General features: G+C 41.9%; 1 protein-coding gene across 6 annotated transcripts in view; it reads left to right on the top strand.

Moving 5' to 3' along the window:
- Nucleotides 1-20,106, top strand: part of LOC311227264 (CMP-N-acetylneuraminate-beta-galactosamide-alpha-2,3-sialyltransferase 1-like) — a 90,198-nt gene extending 70,092 nt beyond the window's left edge. For 2 of the 6 annotated variants that reach the window (XM_084312857.1, XM_084312861.1), the window contains exons 2-7: nt 570-835; nt 2,401-2,597; nt 8,593-8,772; nt 9,226-9,271; nt 10,677-10,796; nt 17,229-20,106. In XM_084312857.1, coding sequence (XP_084168983.1) covers nt 570-835; nt 2,401-2,597; nt 8,593-8,772; nt 9,226-9,271; nt 10,677-10,796; nt 17,229-17,393 — 974 coding nt within the window. In that variant the 3' untranslated portion in view covers nt 17,394-20,106. Of the gene's footprint in view, nt 1-98; nt 216-397; nt 473-569; nt 836-2,400; nt 2,598-8,592; nt 8,773-9,225; nt 9,272-10,676; nt 10,797-17,228 lie in introns of those variants that run through there. The other 4 variants (XM_084312859.1, XM_084312860.1, XM_084312862.1 and 1 more) reach the window with 4 other exon arrangements.
- Nucleotides 20,107-20,726: the final 620 nt, after the last annotated feature.

Raw genomic sequence — 20,726 nt, 5'->3', positions numbered from 1 at the left:
ATAATAATGCAGGACCTGTTGCAGAGGTCTTTATTCGGCATGCAACGACACTCAATGTTTTAGTGGTACACACAGCGGTTAGTATAGCACACACACCGGAACACACACGCATGCATTGTCTGCATTGTATTAAGCACCATCGTTAGTTTGGCTTGGGTAATTTCGTTGGCATGGGGGATGTAAACATACATATTTATTAAGACACTACTGGTCAGGTAAGATAACGTGTTCAGCTGTTTCAACCCACACTTTTAATTGATATCGGTTTCCAATGTAGCGGACTTTAAACCGTTATGCGAATCCTAAATGAATAGACTGCCCAAACAAAGTGAGATTACGTTACTGCATCATTATTTTAACGAAAGTGATTATTCTGTTGCACCCGTCAAGTTCAGATCGGACTTTTTCTTTTGCGACTTTGTCTTCTTTTAATAACACGTTCCTTCCATTCCTACTCAGCGCAATTCATTGGGTGTGCATTCTTACGTTATTATGATATTATTTACTTTGCATGTATAGGCTATACAATTATGTTTTACAATATACACCACCTCTCTCTCTCTCCGCAGACCAGCCAGAAGAACCGCATGCACTCGAGATGCGCTCCAGTCTCCTAAAGAGCGGAGTCCTTGCTCTGGGAGTCGGACTCTGCATTATAACCATCTCTGTGTTTTTGAAAGGAGGTCGATTTTTTTTTATTTCTTTGGAACATGATCCTCATCAGCTGGACTTAAAGGAGGACGATTCCTGGTTTATGCAGCGTTTCAACAAATCTATTAGCCCCTTTTTGACGCGAAAAAACGAGCTATCAGATGATGACTACTTTTGGTGGAAGGTAAGGCTGTATTATGTTCTCGCAAATAATTCCCTGGCTATAGCGTCAAATGTATTATTTTCTTGACTATTTTTGTATCACAAACAGTACTGTATTTGCAAATCTGGTATGTCATAAATGTATAGATGTAGCAGTATACTGTCTATCTGTATATGTAAGGAAGGACCCCCTCGAAAACGAGATAGCATATCTCAAGGGGCTTATCCTTCTAATACATTTCAATGTATGTCATATGTCCTGATGAATTGAAAATGGGGGACCCTGATGTAAACAAGACGAAAGTCTTTCTATGGTCTGCAACCCCTTACTAATAATTGGACTAACACTTGGACTAATAATGCATTCAGTCATTTGGACGGAGTTGTTAAAACTCACTCCACTCAAATCAATAGAGTTATATTTCACTCTATTCAAATCAAATTTAAAGTGACGTGGCTGGGATAAATGGGCCAGTCAGTCAGCCAAAACAAATTCCTGACCAAGGTCAAAACGGGGAGCTGCTGGAGTCGAACGAAGGCTTCTGGGAGATAAGAGTGGTGAGCGGCTTCCCCACCCAATCCCTACCTCCCCCACCCAGGACTTGGCTTGTGCACTCCCCCCCCCCCCCCCCCCCTCCTCTGCATTGGCGCTGCACTGTCGGCTGCCTCGTGTGAGGGATCACTTCCCCCCCCCCCCTACAGCCCTGTAACAACCCCAACCCACTCCCCCCTCCTTCCGTAAATGGCGCTGCCTATGACGGCTGCCAGTCTGTTTGCGGTGGTGAATATGCATATGTTTGTCTCAAAGCTCTGTACCATTATTACTATCTAAAATGTAATAATTGTGGAATATTACTGTAATGAGCTGTATGTGTATGATCCAAGCGTCCTATGATCCTCATAGGAGCATAACAGAAAAAAGCATTCCATGTGAAGGTATTCTGTATCTTTGCATGTCAACTAATAAAGAAACTTGAACTTGAACTTGAACTTAACTATTGTATGTATTGAGCCGTACTACTGTATTGTACCCATTCTGCAATCTGTTAATAAAGTTTTCAATCAATCAGCGGGCTGGCTATAGTAAATCTGATTCAGTTCACCTGAAATAATTGTGGAAAGTATGAATAAGTGATATGCTAAAAGTAAAACAAATGCAGACTTGAATGTATTTTCCACGCACAGTGCAAATAACAATCAAGTTTCAAGTTCAAGTTTCAAGTTTCTTTATTAGTTGTCATACAGAAGTACAGAATACTTTTATACAAAATGCTTCTTTCTGTTACGCTCCAGAGACTGTGCTAGACAAAAAAGATAAGTATAAAATAAAATAAGTATAGCAGTATAAAATAGAAGTCACGTACGTAGACACAAGTGTTGAGTAATGCAGAGTAGAAGTAACTGAGTTACCATACAATATACTATACAATATACTAATATACAATATACTATATAGTGCAAAGCAGAAATGGGATGAGGTACAATTTACAGTAGTGTACTGAGGTACTTCTCCATATTAAATGTAATCAGAAACAATATACCCTGCTCTGACTGAAATCACAATTCGTGTTTGGTTGTCTGCCACAGGACTTGCAGCTTGACCGTAGCGGGATCATCACCTATAGAACAACAGTGAAGGAGCTTTTTCAGATATTCCCAGACAACAATAACATCTTCATGCACTCAAGCCCTGAGCTCAGAACGTGCGCTGTGGTGGGAAACTCTGGGAGTTTAAATGGTTCCCATTATGGAAACTACATTGATTCCCATGATGTCATCATAAGGTAAGCTTGTGTCACACAGACAACATGTGGTTATATATACACATCATCAGCATTTCCCCCTAATATTTCTGAAATAGTACTCTGAACCTGTGATGTGTTAAATGAACATGCCAACATTGTGCTCTAGCACCTCTTCTCCAGAGTCAGACAAGAAGATAAATACCCATTACATAAAAAAAAAAAAAAAAAAAAATCCCTAAATTTTCAGCTGGCTAGTGATCCGTATCTGCTTCCATTCATTTGTGCTATATGCTAGGATAGCTTGCAGCAGGATAGCTTTCTACTGAACGGACAGAGAGCATATTGGTATCTATCTTCTTGTCTGACTCTAGCCCCTTCCGTGACTGTGATATTCGGTGCATCACAGTCACGGAAGGGGCTAGTCTCACTCTAGAGAAGACGGTAAGCTCATTTCCCATAACGCTGGCGTGTTCTCTTTTTCTTTTTTCTTAAGGGAAGGAATCGGACATATACACACAGTTATTTTGGCTACAAAGATGATGTGATGTCTTTAGAAAGCTAAGAAGATCCTTGTTTCAATAGTATATGAAACTCAAAATGCCCTTTGTTATTAATGTGACTGAAAATGAGTTAAATGTTTCACATTTTGTTTATCATTTTGGAAATTCTATTTGAATAAATGATATTTTTGAAAGCTAACCTCACCTTTTAATTGCCAAATAATAACATACACTCTTACCAGCGGTCAAAACAATGCCATTTACTGCTTTTTATATAGAAATAAAATGTATATTATGCATAATTGAGTTCGGAATTTTGGCCCGGCCCTCCAAAATATTTTCAGTTGCTCATTTGGCCCCCTGGGAAAAATAATTGCCCACCCCTGACATAGACAGACAACATGCATGTAATTTAGTAGGCTATACAGCCACATTTTATACATAACAAAAAATACTAAGGTTGTGTTTATACCCCCACTGAGTTGGTGTGAAAATCAGAATCAAACACAAGTCTGTGCCGACCCCAACAGCAACCCTTACCACACCCTGCCACCCTGGTCTAGCTGCTGCTCAGCTGTTGAGGTGGTTTCTGTCCACTTGCAAGTGAACCCAGACCGTGAAAGCAATCAGACGAAAAGGCAGGAAAAGATCCAGAAAATTGTGCATTTAATTAATCTAATTGGGCATTTTCCACATATTTCCAAATGTACTATTTTTCATTATGGGGCGAGTGGGGTAAGATGAGCCCGTTTTTACACAAAATGACCTCTCGACAAGAAACAATTTGACAGAAGTACAGCAAGTACATCAACCCATATTTCAGGATGTTTCCTATTGAAATGATAAGAATGTAAAAAGGTATGAAAATATGACTTCTTAAAAAAGTGGTTCTCTGGCTCAATTTGTCACAGGCCAGGGGTAGGTTGATCCAGGCTAGGGGTAAGTTGATCCAGGCTAGGGGTAAAATGATCCAGGCTAGGGGTAAATTGATCCAGGCTAGGGGTTTGTTGATCCCAGCCAAAGGGTATGTTGAGCAACACATGTGTAAACTGACCAACTGACTTCTTCAAGTAGAAATCTGTACATAATAAAATATGATCTATTCCTTTATCAAATACGACTGAGCAGCACATTCTCCTTTCTTTTCAAAATTATATTTTATTTACATACTCTACTTTCAAACACTCCTGTTATCCGTGGGGTCATGTTGACCCCATTCAATGTATCTAAGTAAATGGTTGACAATATAATTTTTTGCTTATTATTTCATGACGTTTCCTAATTTAACAAATGGGTATACATAAAATTAACATGATGATATGTTTTCAATGTCCTGTACACACTTTGTATGCATCTGTGTTCCTTGGGGTCAATTTGACCCCAGGCTGCATTAACCGTATAATACATACAAATGTCAACATTTGACACATATTTGTTTTGGTTGTTTAGGATGATATTGAGGTGATTACATGCAAATGTATATAATCTTAAAAAAAAAAAAAAAAAACGTCCCTCTGCTTTAGGGCCCTAATCTAACCACACCTGCAGTGAGAGAACCACTCATTGTTCACATGGGGAGGGGAGACTACCCACGAGAACTCAGATATTTCCTGTGAAATGGGGTGTTTGTGCATAATAACCCACTTCGCAAGAACTCTGACATTTCCTTCAACATGGGGGGCGGGGCCATATGGTTCCTGCAACACATGGAGGGAAAGGGGCATAATATGCGAGACCTCTCATATTTCCAGCAACATGGGGACATAATGCTTCCTGTGAGGCCATTGGTAGTTTATACAACATGGGGGAGGAGAAAACACAAAGCTTGCATAGCAGCCTTCTAAACCAGTTCTCCTGGTGTTCTGTATAGTTTCTCTTCACATGGCTAAATGACACCACCAGAGCCCAGAGGAGAGAGTACAGGAGAGCAGAGCGTAAGTGGAAAAATGATAGACTCCATGTCTCTCTCGAGATGCTTAGAGACACTCGTATCAGATATCAGTTAGCAGTTAAAGCAGCGAGAGCCGCATACTTCTCAGACCTCATCCGTAACTCTCAAAACCCCAGGACCCTCTTTGCCACCATTAACTCTTTCATCAGCCCCCCCCCCCCCTAGAACTAGCCTGGATGTGTCTCCAACCAAATGTGAGGAATTCTTAAAATTCTTCATAAACAAAGTTGAGTTAATCAGAAACAACATCACACCACCTACACATAGTTTAGATGTCTCGCCGCCCTGTTCATCCACCCTGGCCTGTTTTCAACCCATCACCCTCTCTACTCTCACAGATATAGTCTCAGCCATGAAACCAACCACCTCCCCCCTTGACATAGTTCCCTCTGTTCTTCTCAAAGAAGTATTTCCCACAACTGGCCCCAGCATTCTCTCTAACATAAACACCTCCCTAGCCACTGGTACCATTCCAACCTGCTTCAAACTTGCAGTGGTCCAGCCCCTTCTGAAAAAACCCAACCTAGACTCCACCCAGCTCAATAACTACAGGCCAATCTCCAAGCTCCCATTCCTATCAAAGGTCCTTGAAAAGGCTATTCTCTCTCAGCTGTCTCGATACCTGCACTTGAATAACATCCTGGACACATTTCAGTCAGGTTTCAGAGCCAACCACAGCACAGAATCTGCCCTGCTTAAGGTCACCAATGACCTGCTCCTCACTACCGACAACCGGGACTGTGCTGTCCTTATGCTCTTAGACCTCAGTGCAGCTTTCGATACAATAGACCATGTTATCCTCATCGACCGTCTCCACCAGGCAGTTGGTGTCAGTGGCACAGCCCTATCATGGTTCACCTCCTACCTCAGTGATAGAAGCTTCTCCGTTAATATCGGAAACTGCTCCTCCCCCTCTGCCTCTCTCTCTTGCGGGGTTCCACAAGGCTCCATCCTTGGCCCTATCCTATTCTCCCTATACATGCTGCCCCTTGGTCTGATCATTAAAAAACACAACATCTCTTTCCATTTTTATGCTGACGACACTCAGGTCTATCTCCCCATGAAACCCAACAATACAAACAATCTTGACAGTCTTCGTTCCTGCCTAGACGACATCAAATGCTGGATGGCACACAATTTTCTACAGCTCAATCAGTCAAAGTGTGAAATCCTCCTTTTTGGCCCTCCGAACCAAACCAGTGTCATTGCCAGCAGCCTGGGTAACCTGTCTCCCCTAGTCAAGCCCTTTGTAAAAAACCTGGGCGTGCTCTTTGACCCAGAGTTTTCCTTCAATAGGCAGGTAAACTCGGTGGTGAAGGGGTGCTTTTTCCAGCTCCGGTTCATAGCCAAGATCAAGGCCATTCTCTCCCCCTCAGACCTGGAAAGAGTAATTCACGCCTTCATATCCTCACGCTTAGACTACTGTAACTCCCTGTACCTGGGGCTAAATAAATCCACCATAGCCCGTCTACAACTCCCCCAAAACGCTGCCGCTAGACTGCTCACAGGTACCCGGAAGAGAGCTCACATCACCCCTGTACTTGCCTCCCTCCACTGGCTCCCGGTGCGCTTTAGAATAGACTTCAAGGTCCTTTTATTGGTTTATAAAGCCCTAAATGGTAAGGCCCCTGCTTACCTAGCAGACCTCCTCACCCCCTATACCAACGCCAGGGCCCTCAGATCGGCTGATAAGGGTCTCCTAACCACCCGTAGGTCTAACTTCAAGTCTAGGGGGGGACGTGCTTTTGCGGTCGCAGCCCCTGACCTCTGGAACAGCATCCCCATGTCCATTAAATCTGCCCCCTCCATCGAGTCTTTTAAATCAAAACTCAAAACCCACCTATATCGCCTGGCCTTCCCTGACTCACTTTGACTCTTGCCGTACTTGCTGACATGTTGTTCTGTTTTTCCTTTGTCTATCCGTTGATTTTATTTTATTTTTCAGTTTATTTTATACTTTTCTTTGTACTTAGCTTAGCTATGTGAAGCACTTTGGTTGACAAGCGTCATGTTTAAACGTGCTATATAAATACATTTGATTGATTGATTGATTGATTGATTGATTGATTGATTGATTGATTGATGTTCTCTCTCAATTGAAAATTACCTTGAAGAAAAGGTTTTCTGCCAGTGACGTTTTGTCACAGTTCTTTGACGGTGAAAGTGACATAGACGAGAATGTGTGTGAGACAGAGGATAATGTTTAGGAGGAACCTGTTTATGACGCATCTCTGATGAGAACGAGACCCTTAGTGCAGATGCTCCCGTTGTCTCTCAACCACAAGCAAAAATGGAAAGTTATCATAGTCCCACTCCTCACTTGAACAACAGGGTAGGCTTAGTGCTGCGAATATCATAAAAATGGTTCCAGTTCCAGGCCCCACCTGATACGCTGCCAGCCATGTCCTAGACATGAAGTCAGCATTCAAGCTCTTCATAACACCATCAATTGAGAAGGATATACTTGAGATGCCGAATTTAGAGGGGAGGCGTGTGGATGGGGACAGTTGGAAGGAGTTGCAAAGCATACATTGGGTTTGTCATTTTAGCAGGAGTGTACAAATCAAAAGGAAACACAACAGCAAGCCGTGGGAATGCTGCCAATGGAAGGGGAATATTTCCAGCAACCATGTCTCTAAAGACATTCTGTTATGTCACGGTAACTGGTGGGCTCAAATGCACGCTGAATGAATGGAGAACCGGGTGGCTTCTTGTAGTGCAGAGTGGATGAGTTGGAGCAGGTGTGGAATCTCCATCCATCAGCGCAACTCCTTTCACCTGTGCCGATTGCGCTCCCGTTAGGGCCGGTTCTAACTTTTTGGGGGCCCTATGCAAAATGTTGTTTGGGGGCCCCCCTATTTTGTGAAACTATGGTTGGGGATTCCAAACCCTAAGGTGGGCATGCATTTAACATTTAAATGCATCAACCTGGTGCACTTTAAGAAGAAAATAGGCTAGTGACAAGAAACATAAAGCACCTGAAACTGGAGGTTTAAACTGCTGGTGGGTCAAGATGATGCCAAGGATAAAGGGTGTAAAGTCAATGTGAGGATAACAGGAGGGTTACACAAAAGTTTACTGTGAACAATTATGTTAAAGTGCAATTTCACTGCACTTCTTAGGCTTTTAGGGAATCAGTCAGGTTTAACATGACCAGCAATCTTCTTCTTTAAGTCGTATTTTAAGATCCTCTTCTCTTTGTATCCTCGGTTGAACCACCGGCTCAACTTACCCCAGGGCTTCTGGCTCACCGTACCCCCCCCCCCCCCCCCCCCCCCCCTTACTAGGCCTATTATCTTCGCTACCGGTAAGTTCACTGTAGTCAAGTCATTGCATATTAAACATGTACCATGCATGAATATCTCTTCTCTCAAATCGGCCTCTCCTATTTCACATGACGGACACCACAACAGTTACTATTAGTAACAACAATGGAGTTAGGAGAATGTATAGCCTATGGCTCTATAATAGTTCATTGTATTCTCTCCAGGGTTTTCTATAGCGGCGCAAATTACATTCAGCCTGACCAAAGTGACCGATGGTGTGGAATAAGATGTGACATGCAATCCTCTGTGTGATTCAGAATGAATGGTGCTCCTGTCAAGGATTATAAAGTGGATGTTGGGACCAAAACAACTCTTCATGTAATGTATCCAGAGAGCGCTATCGACTTGGAGGACACCACTCATCTCGTGCTCGTCCCTTACAAGACATTGGATCTGCGGTGGCTCGTCAGTGCCTTTACCACGGGATCTATTCGATTGTGAGTCTACAGGGACTAAACATGCAGTAATATACATCACATCATAGCTTTTCTTTTTACAAGTATCTATCTATCTATCTATCTATCTATCTATCTATCTATCTATCTATCTATCTATCTATCTATCTATCTATCTATCTATCTATCTATCTATCTATCTATCTATCTATCTATCTATCTATCTATCTATCTATCTATCTATCTATCTATCTATCTATCTATCTATCTATCTATCTATCTATCTATCTATCTATCTATCTATCTATCTATCTATCTATCTATCTATCTATCTATCTATCTATCTATCTATCTATCTATCTATCTATCTATCTATCTATCTATCTATCTCTATCTATCTATCTATCTGTCTGTCTGTCCATCTGTCAGTCAGTCTGTCTGTCTAATTATTTATTTATTTACAGTATTTGTCTCGTTTTATGGTATGATTAACAGCACATACCTATCCGTGAAAGCAAAGATAAAGGCGAACAAGGATTTGGTGAGTTAAACATTCACTTGAGTATATTCAAAATGTTGTGTTGTTATACTGCACAGTATTTACAGTATTACAGTAAATGAGTGTCGTACAAGAAATGTGCAGAGGAAGTTCAGTCAGGAAAGTCTTGCTGGCAGCTGCCCGTTCAGCTTCATGTTCACATCCTCAACCAATCACAGGCACATGTCACGCTCTATTTACTGTAAACTGAGAGGACCAATCTGTTCTACGCTGCGTCCATGCTTCTGCTGCTCATCAGTATTATATGTGCTTTGCTTCTCACCCGCCACAGACTCAGCTTTCACCTGTTGTTTGGATCTGATTATATGTACTGTAGGGAGGATATCTTACTTATGTGAAGGCAATCCTACGAACCAAAGTTGCCTTGAGGCTCCAGGTAATGCGTTGTTAGTCCGACACGCTCCGAATTGCAGTCCAAAAGAAAAGATGGTACTGATCCGATGTACTTTGTAAAATATACAGGATTTATTGGAAAGCAAATCACAACAGCCCCAATAGCTGCCTACCACTATAAAACAAACAAAAAGGGTTTTGTAAGTGAACGTAAACTGTCAATTAAGTGCGGTCAAAAACTATATGGTACCACTCTACCTGGCCCTGCCTGCACTAAAAACGACCTGCCATGTTATAGGAGTGGTTTGGGGGAATGTGGGAAAAAGGGGAGTAGACCAGGTAAGTCTCCACCTTGGAATTCGTTATGACATATATTAATAGACCCAAAGCATAAAGACCATAATAAACTATATGTCTAATGGGGCAATACAGATACAATTTATCATCATAGAATTTGGCTCCTACAAGCCGGCCTCTAATTGTTCTTGTGGGCAAACAGAACAATTACAACTTTCAAAATATAAAAAAGGAGCCAAAATGTATAGTCCATTCAAAAATCTAAATCCAAGCAAAAAATCTTCCATCTTCCAGGTTATCAGTAAGAGTGTATTAGTGAGCAGGGGGAGGCGGTGTGTGTGTGTGTGTTCTATGTAGGAGCCTCGAGCAGCAGACACAACTTTGTGATAGGTCTGCGAAGAGTGGTAGTCTGGGTTTTCACTTGAGCCTGTCTAACCAGTCCTCTGGAGTCGGGCATGGTTTGTATGACCCGCCCCAGGATCCAGGAGTTGCGGGGGGCAGTATCATCGATGATGAGAACAATATCTCCGGTATCAAAGTTCCTCCTTTTCCGTGTCCATTTTTGGCGTTTCTTTGGCACAAATACCATAATAAACTATATGTCTAATGGCGCAATACAGATACAATTTTCATCCTAAAATGTAATGTACTATGTACTGTAGGGAGGATATAGTACTTATATGTACTGTAGGGGGGATATATTTTAAATCTTCAGTGACATTGCGTAGGTAAATAATTATTTTATAACTCTTCACAGGTAAAGGTTCTCAGTCCTGCTTTCATTAAATATGTTTATGAAAACTGGCTGGAAAAGAATGGCAGATATCCATCCACTGGCTTCCTGGCTCTAATGCTTGGCATGCACGTCTGTGATATGGTAAGTTTTTACATTTCTTTTTACTTAATTTGTGACAAACCTCTTAGAGGTCAGAGATCATGGTCAAAGTCAGCAGACACATATTATTTGGTGCAAATTTGACCACTCGAGAATGTATTAACATGGTTAAAAATCCCTCCGAAATACCACATAAATATGCCAAGAAATTGAAGACCACCATGGAAAAATGTATGCTGTAATTTGGTATAAAAAACCCATGACATCTGAAGATTTCTGCAAGAATTTAATTCTGTGGGATTCATCAAAGTGTATTCAAATTATTATTATTTGAAGATTCCTCAATTGCAGACGACTCTCAGGCTGCTAGAGGACATGAGTAGTTGGTGTACCTGGACATTGCTTACAGCCCCAGCTGTATACGGTATATAATGACTACTATGGGTACAGTATTGTGGAATCGTGTGAAATAGAATCTTTGGTGTCCATTCAAAACAGCCACACATGCAATCTGTATGATGTTCAATAGAGAACACACACACACTCACACACGCACGCACGCACGCACACACACACACACACACACACACACACACACACACACACACACACACACACACACACACACACACACACACACACACACACACACACACACACACACACACACACACACACACACACATCCTTGGAACATCCTTCTCAATTGCCAATAAAAGAAGGTCTGACAACCTCTCCTCTTTGCAGAGGAAATGTGTTTGCAAACATTGTGATAGGTCTGTAGGGGTCTTGAGGGTGTGTAGGGGTCTTGAGGGTGTGTAGTTAGAGACCATTGACCGGAGGTAGGCGGGAGCGGTTCCCTTTGCCACGCAGTATGCTAGCTCGAGGGCCTTGAAGCGGATACATGCAGCAATGGGGAGCCAGTGCAGGTCCCTAAGAAGTGGGGTGACATGGGCCAACTTCAGTAGGCTTGAGATCAGGCGGGCCGCTCCGTTTTGAATGAGTTGAAGAGACTTGAACTATACTAGCTGGCTGCATGTGGCAACAAGCAAACAGATGATGATCCGAATGCTTTGAAACAAATTAAACTCGTCACCACCACACATTTCATTTCACTCTAAAAGCGACTTGCATGCATGGCTAATTAACAATAATTGCTTATGGCACGTCTAACTAACAGATATAACGTTATAGCTGATATGATACGACTTGCTACAAAGGGTGATAGCTACAGTAACATGTGGGCTAACATTAGGTAACGTTTGGATGGATGCTAATTAGCTAACCTAAGCACATCGTATTGTCAAGATTAACGTTAGCAAGAAGAATACAAGCATAGTCTTATTTTCATTTAGTTGTGGACAGCTAGCAAACAAAGTATTTCTTTGTTGCAAAATATGATAGTTAACAATCTTAATCTTGGTTGCTAAAATATTAGTTATGGAAAACAATAACTTTCTTACCGTTAGCTGCTGGTGCTGACTTCAGTTGTTAAAATCAGCTGACAGATGGGCAACGTGAGGCGAGATGCTCGGTTTGCGGTATATTTCTTTTATAAGAGGGAGGGCAACGCGTCGCGCAACATAACAGAGAACCATGCACCTCTGACAGACAGGCATTCAAATATTTATTTTTATTTATAATATTATTAATTGTAAAAATTATTCTTGATGAGGACCATGGGCATTGCCCTTTCCAATTCAATTTTAATTAAATCTTTTTTTTCCGGGCACTTTGGTCATCAAGGGACACATGGGCAAGTGCTTGGGCACCCACAGCCCCCCCCCCCCCCCCCCGTGCCTGCTAGTCTGTGTTTGTAAAGATTCACGAGGATGTGATTATCCTACAGGTCCCAATTCTATTTAGTTAGAATCAAGTTACAAATAAATAACACATTTGTACTGCATGCAAAAAACGATGCATGGTTTTGGCCCGAAAATGCATGGAATTACATTAAGTGGGCATGTCTCTGGGGAGACTCTAGGATTTCCACAGAACCAATTTTCATTCAGATATCTTGCGGTCAGTGAAAAATGTGCATCTTAAAATAGCCACACTCCCGAAGGGCCCCGACTGACTTGAAACAACTTGAACAACTCCCCTTTGTGTTCCTTCAGCACCATGGACAGCTCAGGCCTGCAGCTCAAGCTGTCCACATGGTGTTGAAAGAGTTGTATGCACAATTCTTTGTAAACTACAGTAGTTCAGGCACTTTTCATCTATTGTTTTTGTTGTCATAATCTAATTTGAGGGAATTGTTTAAGCAGTTTTTATAGCGGCGGATACATAACACAACATAGTGCTATTCAAGTAGCCTAGTTGCAGAGAAGGGAGAGCCGTCTCATTCCAAAGATGTAATTGTTTCAGTTTTTAATTAACCCTTTCACTGTCTGCCACACTACAGAAGGTTAACCCTTTACTATTACACTACCGACGGTTACCTGCTGTCGTGTGGCAGTGAAAGGGTTAACCTTCTGTGTATTGTCGCAGTGAAAGGGTTAACCGTTTGGTAGTGCGGCAGTGAAAGGGTTAAGGGGATTGTTTGGATTATTTTTCTGTTGAGCTGACCATGTTGCTGAAAGTGCACACAATGCATTAAGTTGAAGTCCAAAAATACACCGTCATTGATTCAAACCAACTTCAAACCTCGCGGTTTTTCCTCTTTTCTCTTTTCTGTAATTTATTTCTCAAGGGGGTGGGGGCATTAGCTCTTGAAATGGGCCCCCAGATGCTTAAAAGAGGCACTTTGTGAAAAAACAATGCTGATTTATTTTGAACAGCCAAAAGCCATATTGGCCATATTCAAACTCATTTACTCTCAAAAACCTGTCAAACTAAATGAATGTTACATTTACATTTAGTCATTTAGCTGATGCTTTTATCCAAAGCGACTTACAAGTTCTGTACGACAAGTCAGCAGGAAGGGTACAACTTTTTTCAGCTAGCTTGTACTTAAAACTGTTCACTCTCTCAACCGGCTGCCCCGCCGATGCTGAGGGGGCTGTAGTCCCTGACCCCCGACCTCCTAAAGTCCACAACCATCTCTTTCGTTTGGCTGATGTTCAGGGAGAGGCTGTTCTCCTGACACCACCGCTCCAGGCCCTCTACCTCTACCAGGTAGGCCCTCTCGTCGTTGGCAGAGATCAGGCTCACCTCGACGACTGTGTCGTCAGAAAACTTGATAATTGTGTTGTTGTTACGCTGTGCCACACAGTCATGTGTGTACAGCGAATAGAGGAGGGGGCTCAGAAGAACACAGCCCTGGGGGGGGGGGGGGGGCTGTGTTGAGAGTGATGGATGAGGAGGTGCATTGTTGTCAAAGGGACAGGCAGAAGAACATGATGCATCCACACTGATCCCCCCGAATTCAGAGACTGACACAGAGACCGCTCAAGTCAAATGCGATCTGGAGTCAGACCCACACAGGAGTTGGCCAAACGAATTGCAAACCGAAATCCAGTGAGCGAACCTCTGTTTGGAGAGAGCCTTCCCTTGGTCACCTCCCCCAGAAGATTCAAGATTCAAGATATTTATTTGTCATATGCACAGTTAAACAGACACCGTACAATGAAAATCTTACTTCCACCCTCCACACAGAATCACAAAATATAGAGAAAGAGTTTCATGCTAATCTGAAAAAGATAAAGTATAAAAATAAGGCACGAGTGACAGAGTAACAGTATTGCACATTCAGTTCACAGTGTAGTGGTAGAAGGATGTAAACGTGCGCTATGCCTTGTTGCAAATATTGCAAACAATGGTAGTGGAGGTGACAGGGAAGTCACAGCAGCAGTCAGAGTGTCTGTGTAGTGTTCACAGTTCAATCAGTCAGTGATGTGGGGGGAGGGAGGGCTTGTTGAGGTGTCTGTGTAGCGTTCACAGTTAGATCAGTCAGTGTAAGGGGGGGACGACTTGTTGAGGTGTCTGTGTAGTGTTCACAGTTCAATCAGTCTGTGATGTGGGGGGGGGAGGGAGGGCTTGTTGAGGTGTCCGTATAGCGTTCACAGTTAGATCAGTCAGTGTAAGGGGACGACGACTTGTTGAGGTGTCTGTGTAGTGTTCACAGTTCAATCAGTCTGTGATGTGGGGGGGGGAGGGAGGGCTTGTTGAGGTGTCCGTATAGCGTTCACAGTTAGATCAGTCAGTGTAAGGGGACGACGACTTGTTGAGGTGTCTGTGTAGTGTTCACAGTTCAATCAGTCTGTGATGTGGGGGGGGGGGGAGGGAGGGCTTGTTGAGGTGTCTGTGTCGCGTTCACAGTTCGATCAGTCAGTGTAAGGGGACGACGACTTGTTGAGGTGTCTGTGCAGCGTTCACAGTTCGATCAGTCAGTGTAAGGAGGGGACGACTTGTTGAGGTGTCTGTGCAGCGTTCACAGTTCGATCAGTCAGTGTAAGGAGGGGACGACTTGTTGAGGTGTCTGTGCAGCGTTCACAGTTCAATCAGTCAGTGTAAGGAGGGGACGACTTGTTGAGGTGTCTGTGCAGCGTTCACAGTTCAATCAGTCAGTGTAAGGAGGGGACGACTTGTTGAGGTGTCTGTGCAGCGTTCACAGTTCAATCAGTCAGTGTAAGGAGGGGACGACTTGTTGAGGTGTCTGTGTAGCGTTCACAGTTCGATCAGTCAGTGTAAGGAGGGCGGGGGGGGGGGGGGGGGGGGGCTTGTGGGTAGAAACTGTTGGTCAGTCTCGTGGTCCTGGAATTCAGACTCCTGTAGCGTCTGCCTGATGGCAGGAGAGTGAAGTGTCTGTGCTGGGGGGTGTGTTCTACCCCTAGTGACGTTGTGAACTATAGCGTAATAACAGGAATACAAACACAACAAGCTCATCCGTCTGTCCTCTTCATTCCTACGAGGCGGGGGGTAAGAAGGCGCCCAGGGCGATGATGAGCCCCCCCCCCCCCTCCTCCTGTAAGAACTATTGATGTTTTTTCGGTACTTAACTTTCGGTTGAGTTTCAACACCACGCCACTCGGGTCATCCCCGATTATTACTATACAATCAGCAGATACCGACAGTCAGGGTGCATACGTCGCTCACTCACTCTCAGCTGAAGTCTCCACAGATAGAATCCAAAGTGGCTCTTCCTCAGTAGGCTGGAGAGGGGCTTCTGTCATGGCTTTCAGCTCCACCACAGACAGATCCCATTTGGGAGCTGTCTGGCTGACGACTGGTCTCATCCTCCTCACCCAGAGGGTGGTTGAATACTGAGCACGCAGGATGAATCCTGGCTTGTAGACCCTGACGGGGGAAACGAGAGGAGAAGACAGTATCATCAGAACTAGGGGTGCAACACATCATGCTTTAGTAGATGTTGTCATAGTCAATAGAATAACAGCCAGATGTCTCAGTTCATACAGTATAACTCAAAGCATAAACACTTTGAGACGTCGGGAATGGCTTTTCACCGGTATTGCTGGTTCTAAAAGATCAAGTCTTCATGCCGAAGACTATCAATCTAAATAGTGTTCGGTCACCACCAGGTAGGTCACCAGGTAGGGAAATCTAAATAGGTCACCAGATAGGGAAACAGGGAGAACCCCCTACTGCTGAATGAGGAAATACCATAGCCATAGCGGAAGACTGAAGACAGATGAAGCGCAACTTTTCAAAATAGCAGCTATTTGCCTGACGTATGTTCCATAGTGTCACTTTAATCTGTGTGATGTACTGTATGTTCCATAGTGCATCTTTAATCTGTCTGACGTATGTTCCATAGTGCCGCTTTAATCTGTGTGATGTACTGTATGTTCCATAGTGCATCTTTAATCTGTGTGATGTACTGTATGTTCCATAGTGCCGCTTTAATCTGTGTGATGTACTGTATGTTCCATAGTGCATCTTTAATCTGTGTGATGTACTGTATGTTCCATAGTGCATCTTTAATCTGTGTGATGTACTGTATGTTCCATAGTGCATCTTTAATCTGTGTGATGTACTGTATGTTCCATAGTGCATCTTTAATCTGTGTGATGTACTGTATGTTCCATAGTGCATCTTTAATCTGTGTGATGTACTGTATGTTCCATAGTGCCGCTTTAATCTGTGTGATGTACTGTATGTTCCATAGTGCATCTTTAATCTGTCTGATGTATGTTCCATAGTGCATCTTTAATCTGTGTGATGTATGTTATAGTGCATCTTTAATCTGTCTGATGTATGTTCCAAGGTGAAGCTTTAATGGACCAACAACTTTGAACCACCCCGTTCAGTAGGTTCGGTGTGATCATTGCATTCACTCTCTTCTGTGACCGTAATGTATGCATGAAAATGCGTCGGATCACCAAATAATGTTGCAAAAACGTTCCAAACTTTCCGGTGAGCTACAGAAAACTGATGAGCAAGGTTCAGTAGTGAGCCAGAATGGAACAACAGTGACACCAAGTGGTTGAAAATAGAATTTCAACTGAACGGTAACCAATGAAATCTGTACTGGACTCCTAATGATGTGACGTCTTTGTCTGTTTGTTTTCCCAGGTCAGTGTTTTTGGATTCGGGGCAGACAAAAATGGAAACTGGAACCATTACTGGGAAGAAATAAAAAACAAAAAACTGGGAACTGGAGTTCACGGTGGCATGTACGAGTATGACATTATTACGAAACTGTCTGATAAAGAAAAACTCCAATTCTTTAGAGAGTGAATACCGTAAAACTTCAAATAAAAGAGTCCCAAATAGACGCCTGTCACAAATAAGGGCAGGGTGTTAAACTTTTTACATGTAAAGGTCTCAATTAGAAGCCATTGACACTGCACAGTAGTTGTCATTTTCTTTTTGTGGTTGTTTTAATGTACCTTCTGAGACACTATGTCACCAACATCTATATTTAATCACATTTGAGTCATTTAGCAGGTTACCATCAATCTTGGCATCCGAGCTGATAGAATCACTGCATTAATGGAAAGAGCAGGAGCTGAGTCTTATCAGCCATCTTGTCCTGAGCACCACTGTGGATCTGGTGCAGTGGAGTGATAATAATTAAATAATACATGGGATTAGTAGATGAATACCCATTACAGCCATAATGTTAAGATTCGTTTTAGCTGTGGCACTCATTTATTCTGTGTCTGTGTGTAGTTCAGGCTGTAGTGACTTTTCCTAAAATCTCATACTGCATCATGTGTCAGAAATACCTATCACCAATTGAACCCCTGCACTGAAGAACCATATAAATCCGTTTTGAAATGTTTTAGACAGCCTGTGTATTTGCAGTTCATCTAAATCACTTGGAGTGTGAATGTAATATATGACAAGAAACTACTCAACCTCTACTGTCTTTAACTAAGAGTGAACACAACACTCTAACTCACCAACTTTAGATAATAAACTACTTTAACCTCTGTCTTTAACTATACACAACACTTTAACTTACCATCTTTAGATAATAAACTACTCAACCTTGATCGTCTTTTAACTAAGAGTGAACACACCACTTTAATTTACCATCTTTAGATAATAAACTACTCAACCTTGATCGTCTTTTAACTAAGAGTGAACACAACACTTTAACTTACCATCTTTAGATAATAAACTACTCAACCTTGACCGTCTTTAACTAAGAGTGAACACAACACTTTAACTTACCATCTTTAGATAATAAACTACTCAACCTTGACCGTCTTTATCTAAGAGTGAACACAACACTTTAACTTACCATCTTTAGAAAACATATGGTTCTTCGTCTGTGGTGCTCAATTAATTTCAGAATGTATAGTTTGTTAGAATCTCTGTTAAACAGTACTGTATATCTTGTATGTCATAAATGTAACAGTACTGTATGCCATGTAAGTCATAAATGTCATGATATATATCTGTATGTTGTGTATGTCATGAATTGAAAATGGGGGACCCTGATGTAAACAAGACAAAAGTCTTTCTCTGGACTGCATCCCCTTAACAATTGTGTGTATTGAGCCGTACTGTATTGTACCCATTCTGCAATCTGTTAAATAAAGTTTTCAATCAATCAAACATTATATATTTTCCTGAATTGTAATTTATCTAGGATTTAAAATGCACTAAATGTTCCGAGTTATACTATACTATTATTGTAGGTAGTATGAGTTTTGGACACATGTAGTTTACAAGGCAGAACATGAGTTACAAGTTGTGTAATGTCAAGGAAGACAATTATAATATTATAATTATGGTTATAATATTAACAATGGGAGGGGGGGGGGCAATCGGTATCCATTGTCGTTGAATGTGAAATCACGGATACACTATAGCAGCTTCCTCTCAGGAACAGAAAACAAGGACGTTTCAATATCTGAAATGAAGAAGAATAAATACTAACCTTTGTACTGTCTTTTACTAATATGCACTCAATATGGAATCTACCGTGCCTATATTACTACCTAATATGCTAAGTATGTCTATACTACTATGCACTTGACTCAAGTCTCTAGCACTCAAGTTCAACACTGTTTGACGATGTTACTTAACTGCCAGAGTTGTACCCTTCCTGCTGACTTGTTGTACAGAACTTGTAAGTTGCTTTGGATAAAAGCGTCAGCTAAAGGACTAAATGTAAATGTTAAAGGCAGAGCACTTTAACGTGGCATGTGAGAGCTCTGTCCTGTACAGTTGGAGAGAGCATTGATGACAGAGATGCACGACAGTCGTGTTGTGAAAGCAAGATGATGATTTTTGCTTTAAGTGTGTAAAAGTATGTAATCAAGAATATTGAGTTTAGTAGCCTTTTTTGTTCATATTTATATTATTGACATCAATGGGTTCATTGTAAACTTATAAAGGTGTACCCACTGTTTTCCACAGTGGTAGGAGGGTGATTTTCCTCTTCCTATGAAGCACCAGGAACTGGACTCAAATGCTATCCACAATTATTCCACACTGTGTTGCAGACCTGAAGCAGAGTCGACTCCTAAAGTTCCACTGAGTTGTAAACATATAGGCCTATCAATGGTGCTAGCAAGAAAGGCAGAATTGGAACCATTTTTGGAGGAAAACTCCATGTACTTATTTGTGTTTCATTACACGTACATGTACCAACACTATCATTCACCGACATCTAAGAAGGGAGATCCCCCCTTGAACGGCCCTTCTAAGGTTTCTCCCCGCCACATTGCCTGTGATGCTTTTTTTCCTATTGAGAAGAAATATACTTCATATCGTATAGATATAATATATATTGTGTATTGTTTCATTTATAGTTTGTATAGATAGAATATACATTGTGTATTTAGTTTATAGTTTGTATAGATAGAACTATGTTGTGTATCATGTTCACAAATCTACTAGAGTTGAGAAGCTGGGGAAAACAAGCATCTCACGATTTTCTGAATGTATGTATGTGCATTTAAAAAGGCTGTGACAATAAAGTGATCTGAATCTATTTCTCCTGAGATTGCAAAGAACAACACACTTGTTATCCATGCATCCACTGACTTGTCGTTGATACTTACTAGATGGGGAGGAAGTTGGAACCTACAGTATAGATTACCCTCTTTGCTTACCATGCATAATTGTTTATAATAGGAGCAAAGGTATACAGTTCAGTGCAAATCAAACTACAGTAGATCACTTGCCAGAGTAGAATGCTGCCACTAAGAGGTTGAAAGGTGTTAATACTCATCTTGTTCTGCACAGTATGCTTTTAAACAAATCTGTTTTCAATACCTCCATATATCTTCAGCCTATAATATATTTTCAGTTTTATGTTCCATGACAATTAGTCATCAATATTAAAGGAACACACCAACATTATGGGAAATGCGCTTTACCATCTTCTCCAGTCAGACAAGATATACCAATTTCCTCTTTGATGTTAAAGGAACACGCTGTGTTACGACAGAGTACAGCAACTTGCAATGGGCCTGGTCTACAAGACACTACACGACCAAGGTACCCATGTACATGTCAAAATACTTCCCAAAGGTCAGTGAATACCACGACCACAACACCAGAGGGAGCTCCACTAATCATGTTAAACCCAGATTCGGCTCAAACAAGGGA

The sequence above is a fragment of the Notolepis coatsorum genome (genome assembly GCF_963971535.1).
Source record: "Notolepis coatsorum genome assembly, chromosome: 4".
Classification (NCBI taxonomy): Eukaryota; Metazoa; Chordata; class Actinopteri; order Aulopiformes; family Paralepididae; genus Notolepis; species Notolepis coatsorum.
The sequence above is the reverse complement of the archived record's forward strand: the minus strand, read 5'-3'. Positions and strand labels throughout refer to the sequence as shown.